Here is a 10,993-nt window from a genome sequence, read left to right as displayed (position 1 = left end):
GAAGCTGGAACACCAAGATTATGCAGACCATGTTCTGCATCTCATTTGCTGATTTGCAAGATAATTGGTGCCTGTCATGGTGATAATCCCTGAAGCAGATGGTAGAATGTCCACCAAAGTGGAAACTTCTAAGCAGATCTCTGTTTGTTTTTAATCAACAGTCACAATAACCGTGATAATGGGAGAGATTTCAGAATCACCATAAAATACAATTATTGAGAGAATGTGCATACACTGGCTTCTACACAGTATAGAGTATTAAAGAAAAGTACCTGGATTAGTTTTGATAGAAATAAATTGCTCAATGGCACAAAATAAATTTGCAGCGAACATGATGCTGCTCTTGCATTCGTGGAAAGATTGGTCCACACATTTTACACGCTTAGTCATGTAAAATCACATTTTTTATTTTCATCGTGATAATTATGCTGAGGTATTACAATTTTCTTTGAAATTTGTTACACATAGCACCTGTAAATGAGGGTTGGTTATATATATATATATATATATATATATATATATATATATATATATATATATATATATATATATATATATATATATATATATATATAGGGCTGTTGGGCAATGCTACAAGTGAATCCTGACATCCTGAATGACATCCTGCTGTGGGGGCTCTATAAATTTGACATTTTATTCAATTTTCTTTGTAGTTTTGTTGTGTGTGTGTGTGTGTGTGTGTGTGTGTGTGTGTGTGTGTGTGTGTGTGTGTGTGTGTGTATACTGTTGTATATCTAATGTGACTAACTTGAAACGTTCCATGCTTTCATAGTAAATATTCCAGTTGTTGGTCACCAATATTTACAAAAAACCCAAAAATCACTAGTCTGGTACCAGGAAAAAAAAAAAACATCTTCAAAAGTGATTGTCATTTAGCAAAACACAGATTGTCACCCATTTTATTCATCTATATCTGCTCTTATGTGGATCGAGCATTCATAACATAAAGTACATACAACTTTTACTTTGTGTGTTTCTTTGTTTCTCCAATATAATCCGGTCTTTTAAGTCTGACGTCATTAACCGTGCCTGGGCTCAAACTCTGCTTCAGGCCCCAACGTCAAACAAACACTGCAGCATCACTGAGAGTTAAAAACTGTTTAAATTCTTTCATCTGTAATAAAATGATCAGTGTTGCTGCTCTACCAGGTGTAACAATTAAGTTTAACATCCAGGCATCCATGAAAACAGAATTTATTAAATTTAACAGAGTTTGAAGTTAGCAGGAAGTTAGCTCGCTAACTTCCACCTAAACATAATATAGCATGTTCTGACTGAGAGATTTCTGAAACAATTCAAACCTGCAGCTCTGTTATCACTTCCAACATAAATGAAGACAGAAAACTAAACAGCAGTGACGTTTGTAGGGTTACTGAACAATGTTCCCTCTAATGTTTCATGTGTCTGAGCGAACACACAAACTCCCAGAGCGTCCCTTGGACCACTGTGAGCAACAGCAGACGTGTGCACTGTGGTCACGCCAGCATCGAATCCATCCAAGGTTTATTAAAATAATCAAAGCACAGCATTTACATTTATGTTAGACTTTTGTTTTTGTTGTCTTTGCTCACAGGCTTTCGAGCGTTTTCCTTATAAAACGCTGTTTTTAACCTTTTTTCCCGCAGTAAATATAAACAACGACAGTATTCAGGAAGAAACTCTGGTTTTACGCGGCCGATCAACACAATTTAAAAACTGGTATAAAGTCCACACTTTGTCTGTCAGTTGTTCCGTCTGTCCTGCTCACATCTCCAATGGTTGTGCACGTTGTCATTAACATGGCTTCACTCCACATCAGCTGCTTTGCTAAAACACCGGCACATAAGGACGCTGTCATAGCCTGTCAACCACGTTGATTAGCTGTGTATATACGAATGTGAATCGCATCATTGGCTGGACTACGGGATAAGGTGGCATCGTTCTAATCCCATACGGGAGCAGCCAGTCACTGACTCACACTGCAAAACAGAATTGTTAAAGTATTAATTTTAATTTCAATTCAGGTTAGATTTTTTTTGTGTGCAACGCAGATTTTCTGTGCGCAGAGACATGCCAGCAGTGCGCAATTGCGCATGTGCGCAGCTTAGAGGAAACATTGTTATTGAAGTTGGGCTAGCTGGTATATAATGATGTGCTACATGATCACTAGCGACACAGCTACGTTAGCATAGCATAAACACAGTGAAGCTGGAGGATGAACGCTAACTTTTTTCCACTCGATAAAAGTTAACGTGAGTGTTCCTGATGGTTAGGAACAAATGTAATCACATGGCAGGATGCTGTAAACGGACCAAACTTCAGCCAGGAGAACAACTGAGATAATCCATCCACAATACGAGGTTAGTCATTAATATACTGCTGCATGGGCTGGGCTGTAGTTACATCGTAAGGTTTTAAAAACTGAGCTTTAAAAGGATTAGCAGTAATAAAAATTGAGAGAGGCCAACAGTGATCACTGACTGTTTTTAAGGGCTTGTTGAGATTAAATAGAACAAGATAGAAAGCATTAAAACATGTTAAAAACACAAGAGCCTTAATAAATTCAGAGTAGTTTGGGCCCAGAAGCAGGATTCATCACGTCATCACCTAAAGACCAGATTTGTAAGGTGTCTCTATCAGTTAACGAGACTGTAATTAAAATTACTTTTAGATGTGTTAAATGCAAAATAACCTCAGAAGTTATAATTCAAATTTTAACAAAGGGTACGTGACATTAAAATTATGGTGCAACACATGCTTTTACACTGCTATAGATCTGTGCCTGAAAATGCATAGGTTTTTTTCCCCTTGTTTTGCTAGGACATTATGGAGAAAGTGGACAGGAAAGCAAGTCGAGAGAAGGGACACGACATGCAGGGACCTGGAGCAGATTCAAACCCAGGCCTGTGCTGTAGCCTTTTAACATGTGGGCCACCTGCTGAAATGGGTGAGCAATTTAGGGACTGTAGACATGGTTTTTATATCCAAACTCTAGGTGCTGAATATTCTGTTACTTTATTGTGAACAAAAAGTTAAAGTGTTTCACTAAAAGCTACAAAGACAATTTAAATCAACCTGCCACGTAGGGAAGGAGACTTGAGGTTAATTGCACTGCCTTTTTAAAAATTTACTAATTACCTCTCAGTATAAAGAAGAAGATTTCACCACTTTGCTGCCTTGTTGTGCTTAGATCTGGGACCCACGTGGAGGTCCAAATATAGGTAGAGGATATAAAGACAAAATTGGGGTTAACGATATACGTTGTACAGTAAACACTTATTTCAGTGCAAGTCACAGCATATTTGACGTCATAGCTACAGAAGGAATGCTAAGCACACTTATGGTTTAAACAGTGTTTTGTTGAATATGTGGAATTTGTACAGAAAAGAGACAGAATATAAAAGTTCTCTCTTTCACATGTCATTCTTTAACGCTTTATGAAATATTACATTTTGCATCTATTGGGATTTTACATTATGTCATGTAGTACGTGAACTGTTTTGGGGGGTGTAGCACCATACACAGTATTTACAGTTCAGAGAACGAAACATTGGTTTTACGGCTATGATACAAGTATTTTTAGTAGTCTGCTACACTTTCATTGTTTCTGCGCTACTTTTTTGTGGATGTTTTTATCCAAAACACTATAAAAAAGGTTCCACTGGTAGAGCATCTACATTACAATAGGGAGTGACCACAAAAGTACACAGTGATTTCTACAACACTTAAAAGGTTGTGCTTTAGTGTAAACACTTACAAAAATCATGCTGACTAAAACCCTTTCTTTTATTTTATTATCATATTTGGGGATTCCTTAAAAATATTGTTGCATCTCATCAGTGCTGAGTTTTTTATTATTTTAGTCCTTGTAAACAGGAGTAATAGATGTTCCCTTGTAGAAAATATTCCGAGCATTATCTGGGCTGTTGGCTCTCTCTGGAATCAGGATGATGTTATTGACTTTTCTTTGTAGTGTGGACTCTCGACTTGAGGTGACTGAAGGGGTTTCTGAAGCACTCTCTCCACCTTCGCCACCACCTCCTCCAGACCCAGAAGTGCTTCCATCACCTGGAGTTACCCTTATAGTAGAGAGGCCCTGTGGTTGAACCCTCTGCTCTGACTGCCCAGTTTTCTGCGTGTGAACTGTAATTATGGGTGGGGTGCTAATGGTGGCGGTGGTAGTAACAATGTGATTGGCACGCTTTCTGTCAATAGATCCTTCACGTATTGAGTCAGAGCTTTCTGAGTCTCTGTTCAGATCATTGAGCTCAAAAGACTGCCTCAAACACCCACTTGATGCTCCCCCTACACCAATCGTCTCTGTACCTCCACCAGCTCCAGTGCCGTGATCCAGGGATCGCCACCTCCATGTTCCGCTTCCATCTGTAGATGGAGCTTGGATCACTGGTCTGCTGTTTTCGGGGTGTGCCTCTACTCTGACAATTGCACCAGTGCTCCCTGAAATACTGCCTGATGTGCTGCCCAATGAGCTGGGCCCTGTGGTGTTGGTGGGGTCTTGATCAGTAAGTGCCCTGTAGTGAGCAGTGCCTTGGAAACTCCCTGTGTTGTTGCACGCCATGCTGCTTTCATCTAAGCTTTTGGAATGGGTCTGTAGAAGTCCTTGCTGTTTAGACATAGCAATCACTTGCATGATTCGAGGTTGGAGATTCTGCCCATTTTCATTAGTCCTGCAGGTTGCAGTCTTCTCTGCAGCTCTTTGCCAGGTAGCCTGGATAGTGCTGTTTGTTGTTGACATCCCCTCTTTTCCTCCTCTGCCTCCCACTGTCCTGTCAGAGATGGCATAACTTTCATGACCTTCCTCTGGTATGTGGACCAGTTGAGAAGACCCAGGTCGAGGCTGCATGTTTATCCTAGCTCCTCCAGTGATACCACTACAGTTAGTGGGTAAAGTGGTACTAGCACCTGTGGCCAGTTTGGCCATATATGCATGGGCATCAAAACCACCATTCAGACCCATTGCAGATGGCTCAGAGCTTGATCGGAGCTCCATGCTGCCATGATGGTGTGGATGCTGGGAGGGTGGCCCTGATGACGAGTCTACAGACGAGGAGAATGAATCTGGGACCTGAAGAGAACACTTATGAGTGTTGTTCTTACTTTTCCATTGAGACAAAAGCTGCTTTGAGCGGCTAGAGTCCATGGAGGCATGGTGGAGGGTGGCAGCATGGCGCCTAGCTGCCTCTTCATATGCTGCCATAGCCTGTGGGGTGTGGACCCGAGGGAGAGTGTGACTAAAGGTCATCATGGCATCTTTGCTGTGGGGGCTGTGTGGGGATATCACTTCCACATCTGCACTAGAGCGCTTCAGGCTTCCATCGGGCCTCTGCTGCTGAAGACCTCGGTGAAGCAGACCCTCAGAATGGGAGATGGGGATGGTAGGCTCCCCAGATATGCTAGCTTTCATTTGCAGGTGGTTGAGGACAGCTTCCTGGCTAATATGTGGCAAGGAGCAAGGTGGGCAGTGCACAAGTGCAGGAGGACTGCTGCTGGTCTCCTCACTAGACTGAAAATTTCCAACTGCATACAATCCCTGGCAACAGAGAAACAGAGAAACACTTCTAGGTTCTTTTACTTAAAACCTAATATGATATTAATATGATTTCATGCTTGATACCTGGATTCTGATTTTGGATAGGCTAGTGTAAATTAGGGCTGCCATTATTAGTCGACTAGTCACGATTACGTCGACTATCAAAATCGTCGACGACTGATTTAATAGTCGACGCGTCGTTTGAAGCTTTGTAAGATCACAAAAGACGCAGGAATAAGTAGCAGGATTTAAGAGTGTAATAACGGACTGAAACAGAAGATGGAAGCACTGCATGTACAAGGATGCCAGCTGCCGTTAAACCCCGAAAAAGAAGAAGCTGTGTCCCAGAATTCATAGCGCAGCCCTGCTCAGTTTCCAACAATGGCGGCAGCTACTTAGTTTTAATATTACTCTTATTATTCTTTCTGGGTCACAAAATAAACGTTTAACATATTTTCAGGCGAGAATGTAGCTGTGTAAACCTCAAATATCTGCTCAGTTTATCAAGACACCGCATATTTTCAAAAGCGCTCCGACGTTTTCGGAGACGTCTGTTACCCACTAGCTCGATAGCGAGCCGGGGGCGAGGCTAGCTAGAGCCGTGAGAACACCAGACTCCCGGCAAATCGTTTTCAAACCCACCGCCGTCTTTCGCTACTCAGGTTAAATATATATGAGTCACTTAGATAACTTAAAAATGTTATTGTTTGGCTTCTTTCAGTATTTTATTTGTTCCTGAGTAAATCGGTTTGGCTGAGATTAAAGTTATAGTTTTTACACAGCTGAATAAACGTCAAGCAGACAGCTGATTATCAGAAGTGTGAGATGCTGAGAATTTACTCCGGTGTCCTGTTATATTTTAGAAAGCAAGGAGTTTATTAAACTTCACCGAAACAATCTGCAGATTTCATTAAAATTGAATAAACTATCATCTCGTCTTTATTTTTAGTTAGCACAGACCTTAAACACTTAAAGCTGTAAGCTAATGATAGTTATATAAGAGCAGATGCTGCTGGTGCAATAAGCTGTACTTTTACGTTCAATGGATGATGATCTGATTAGTCGACTAATCGCAAAAATAATCGGTGACTAGTCGACTATCAAAATAATCGTTTGTGGCAGCCCTAGTGTAATTTGGGCAGGGCCTTGTAACTACAGTAATACTACCCTTTTTATTACAAGCGATTTCAAGTGTGTGTATAAATTAAGGAAAAACAGAAAATACTTCTCATGGGCCTTCAGGATGGGTCTATTGTTGAACTGGATGGATTCAGGTCCCTTAATCCCACCCATAACACTGTGAACAATTTAGTCGGTTCAATGCTTTATACTACATTGAAAGCCCCAGTCTTTCATGAGACTATTTGATCGAGTGCTTTGATGTGAGAAAAAATCCCACTGGCTTTGGTGATTGTCTAACTCAATTTGAATCCAATTAAATCTCATACATACCTGATAAAATATCTAACCTTGATTTAAATTAAGTTGGTTGAAAACTTAAAAGCAGCCAACACATGTTTCTCCAAACATAAACTTTTATTATGATGAGAACATCTGTACCCATAGTGGCAAAAACCACATCTAATTCCATACCAGATAGACAGCAACAGCACCTCCAAGTAGAAAGCCCAGGTAGACGTCCATTGCATGGTTCTTGTATTGAATAATCCTGGTCAAGCCACAAATGATGGCACTCATAATAAAAGAAAAGACGAGCAGGGGCTTAAGTAGCTTGGATGAGTCCGTCAGAGTGCTGTTGAAATACATCTGCAACATACAGCAAATACAATACTGGTTTTATTTATAGCCTTAAGCTTATTGGTTTTTGTCATATACGCTTAGGGAGGTAGCATACTGTGGGTCTGTCTCAAAATACTACCATTTCCCCCAAACAATAAAAACAAATTTATGGACTGCACAGCTAAGGAATGAGCTGAAGCTATGCTCAGCTGAAGCTGATACAATTGATTTTGAACAATTTCAGCACTTTGTACAATATGTCTCATTCACCAATATAAGTGCATTCTTCCTATGTCTAAATACAACAATTTTCACTTTTGCTGCTCAAAGCATCTTCCATGAGGAGTCTAAGGAGCTCGGAAAGAAAAGTGTCTGGACTTCTTTAAGTTTCCTTGAAGTTGTTTCATCCGAGAAGCTTCTTCAGTTCTAAGAGCAACTGGTGTAAAGGGTCCCAGATTTAAGGTCCATGGGAGTGTCCCCCCATGAACGTCATTCAATTCAATTTCAATTCAATTTTATTTATATAGCGCCAAATCACAACAAAAGTCGCCTCAAGGCATGGACCCCCTAATGATCCTCTCCCTAATCACATGAGCCAAGGTGTGAAAACGGGTGTAGGTCACAATCAGCCAGGGTTTTGGGTGAGCTCATTGTGAAACCTAGCCCCACCCCATCTTGTGATTTCCTGAGGTCAAATGCTCTAGGATGTGTGCGGAGGGAAGGATCTCAAAACGGGATTATAGATGGCAGACAGTTGGTGTCGTAAGCCCCGCCTCTGTTCAAAGATGGTCGCTCACAGAGGACATAGATGGCTTCTTTCACCCTTCTTTCAAACCATTGGTCTTCTCTGTCCAAAATGTGAACAATGGCGTCCTCAAAAGAGTGACCTTTGTCCTTCAGATGGACAGCTGAGTCTTGTCCCATCGAGATGGACTTGACTGTCCATCTGCATCTAAAGGACCAAGGTCACTCTTTGTCCAGATCCTTTTCTTTTCAAGCTCCTTAAACTACGATAACCTGGATGACTGAGAACCTTCACAGACATATTCCATAAGGAGAAAAACTCATTTTACATTTTAACTGAAAAGAAAGCCTGTTTGGTTCACAGAGGGTTGAGTTGTTTGTTATGTAACTGATAAAAAAATAAGAAGATAAGTTGAATTGAAGTTTTTTTGTTAAGTCAAATAAACAACGGTATCCTAAGAAGATGTGAGGGACTTCTGCTGTAACACTGGGGATCACCATTTGCACGAGCTCAAAACATCACTCACCGAAACATAGACGGCAGCAAAGGATGCCAGAGTAGCATGCTGTGATGGGAAGGATTTCCTGCAAGAGACAAAAGAACAAAAACAAATTCATCCAAGATTCACCTCAGCAGGAGAGCAGGAGGTAAAAAGAAACACAACTGGCCTGAGATATCAAAAACAAAATCCTACACACTATCTTAGGGACTAAATGACTGAACCAAAACTGAACCTCATTTCATGTGCTCTGCAGTGTTGGGAAGGTTACTTTTAAAATGTATTCCATTACAGATTACAGAATACATGCTCCAAAATGTATTCTGTAACGTATTCCGTTACGTTACTCAATGACAGTAACGTATTCTGAATACTTAGGATTACTTAATATATTATCATGCTTTTTACAACAACGTGAATGTACTATTGCTGTGTGATTTATTACTATTACTGAAGGTCCGCGACTCCGAACTGTAGTAAAGGGACCTCTTGTCATGGTTGGCTGTGTGGCAGGTGGGTAAGCAGGAGTGGTGGATCCAAAATGCAGGACTCAGACACAGAAGTTCAACTTAAAGCGCAGCTTTAATGCTGGAAAACCTCTTACTAACTAAACTCACCAAAAGACAAACAAAAACGCTGGTGGACTAAAACACTGAAGCAGAAATACTGAGCTGGAAACAAAAACACTGGTAACACGGAGGGAAAACACACACAGCTTGTTGAGGGTGCGACGCAACACTGACTCAGAGAAACACAGGGACTAAATACACTGGGAAGTAACGAGGAGAATGAGACACAGAAGGAGAGCACAGCTGGGGGAAATTAGAACTGACGAGACAAGCAAAGCAGGACACATTCACATAAGACACGGACCTTCAAAGTAAAACAGGAAGTATCACACAGAGACGCGAACTTGACACAGTGGAGACAGCAACTAAGAAACACAGAGACATAAACCATAAGGCAGAGGACTAAGAACCGAGAGACACAGAGGGGAACCCAAACATGCAGACACAGACTTACACAGAACAGAGGGGACATAGAGAAACATGAAGGGCAAGGGATCGAAACAAGAAACCATAGAAACTCACACCAAGTACAATAATACAAAAATCACAAAGAACTAAGACGCTGGGTCAGGAGACCCAGGACCGTGACACCTCTGACTAATACGGCGGGGTCCCTGTTGGCTCGTAGCCGAAAACTAGCTTTACTTTGTTGTGTGGGTCAACTTTTCTTGACAGAGAGACGCGTTGAAAGGCTGCTCCAACGGAACTTATTGTTTCGGAGGAAAACACGAACACGGTGTACAGTCGAGTCTTAATAGCTTACTTACAACTGGGCTCGTCAGGCACTCTGTTTGGCTGCAGTGGTTATTATTATATTTACATGCTTCCAGCTCCCGTTTTTCCTCGATGACAGCTCGTACCTTTCCACTCCCCTTTTTCTCCCTCCTCGCGCTCACAGACCCATAACGTGTATGGCAGTCCATTCTCCCTGCAGCACGGACTACACTGCCCATGATGCTACATTCTTTAGAGCTATGCTTGTAGCATTCTGCCTGTTAGCTTAGCACAACAACAACAACAACAACGACGAAAAGGCGCTCTCTCACCCAGGAAACACACAGTCACAGAGAGAGAGAGAGAGAGCGTCGCCCTGTAACCATGGCAACCGTAACGCTGCCTAGAACAACAGAACAACAGTCAAACAAACCCAAACAGTCCTGACCCGCGACAAAATGAAACAGGAAAGTACCGCAGTGTAATCCATTTATTTCAACAAAGTAACTGTATTCTGAATACCACCTTTTTAAACGGTAACTGTAACGGAATACAGTTACTCATATTTTGTATTTTAAATACATAACGGCGGTACATGTATTCCGTTACTCCCCAACACTGGTGCTCTGCAACATTGCAGTCATATGTTTACTAATGAAACACATACAAGCATAGAGACAAGGCTTGCCTAAGGCTACTATTGTTGTAAACTGGCCTATATAAACAAAGCAGAACCAAATTAAGCTAGCGTTATAAACTGCAGAGTGCTACAGAAGGAAAGTGAATCTGTAGCTTTGTTTCTCACTCTGCTCCATCCATGACCTACTTATGACAGCTCCTGATATTAAAGCCTCATGCTAACTCCTGACTCTGCATATGTGCACATTGGTAAGTGTTGGTGCATTTATGGAAACATAGTTGCACAGTTGCAACATCTGTGGTGTCATGCAAATTGCATTAAGGGTTTGAAAACAGATAGCACAGCTTATGTCAGCACTAGAAGTGGGTCAACTCTAGTGCTGACATAACCATTATAATTATACCTGCAATAATCTCATTGTAACACAAGTGTTACAATGTATGTCAGTTTAAAACTGAGGTTTCAATACAAAACGTAATAAATAATACAAAAGACATGCATAATATTTAAAGCTGGAGTGCAATAATCATTTGAA

At 41.1% G+C, this 10,993-nt stretch overlaps 1 protein-coding gene across 1 annotated transcript in view; it reads right to left on the bottom strand.

Moving 5' to 3' along the window:
• Window positions 1-686: 686 nt before the first annotated feature.
• plppr4b (phospholipid phosphatase related 4b) overlaps window positions 687-10,993 on the bottom strand; it is a 55,733-nt gene continuing 45,426 nt past the window's right edge. Inside the window, exons 5-7 of the mRNA XM_085467433.1 lie at window positions 8,563-8,620; window positions 7,145-7,318; window positions 687-5,551 (exon numbers count right to left, since the gene is read on the bottom strand). Coding sequence (XP_085323559.1) covers window positions 3,860-5,551; window positions 7,145-7,318; window positions 8,563-8,620 — 1,924 coding nt within the window. The 3' untranslated portion in view covers window positions 687-3,859. The remainder of the gene's footprint in view (window positions 5,552-7,144; window positions 7,319-8,562; window positions 8,621-10,993) is intronic.

The sequence above is a fragment of the Copadichromis virginalis genome, linkage group LG9, assembly GCF_057382275.1.
Source record: "Copadichromis virginalis isolate Kocher_CV1m ecotype Utaka linkage group LG9, C_Virginalis_male_GT1.1, whole genome shotgun sequence".
In the NCBI taxonomy this organism is placed as follows: domain Eukaryota; kingdom Metazoa; phylum Chordata; class Actinopteri; order Cichliformes; family Cichlidae; genus Copadichromis; species Copadichromis virginalis.
Note: the sequence above shows the minus strand (reverse complement) of the source record. Positions and strands in the feature narration are given on the sequence as shown.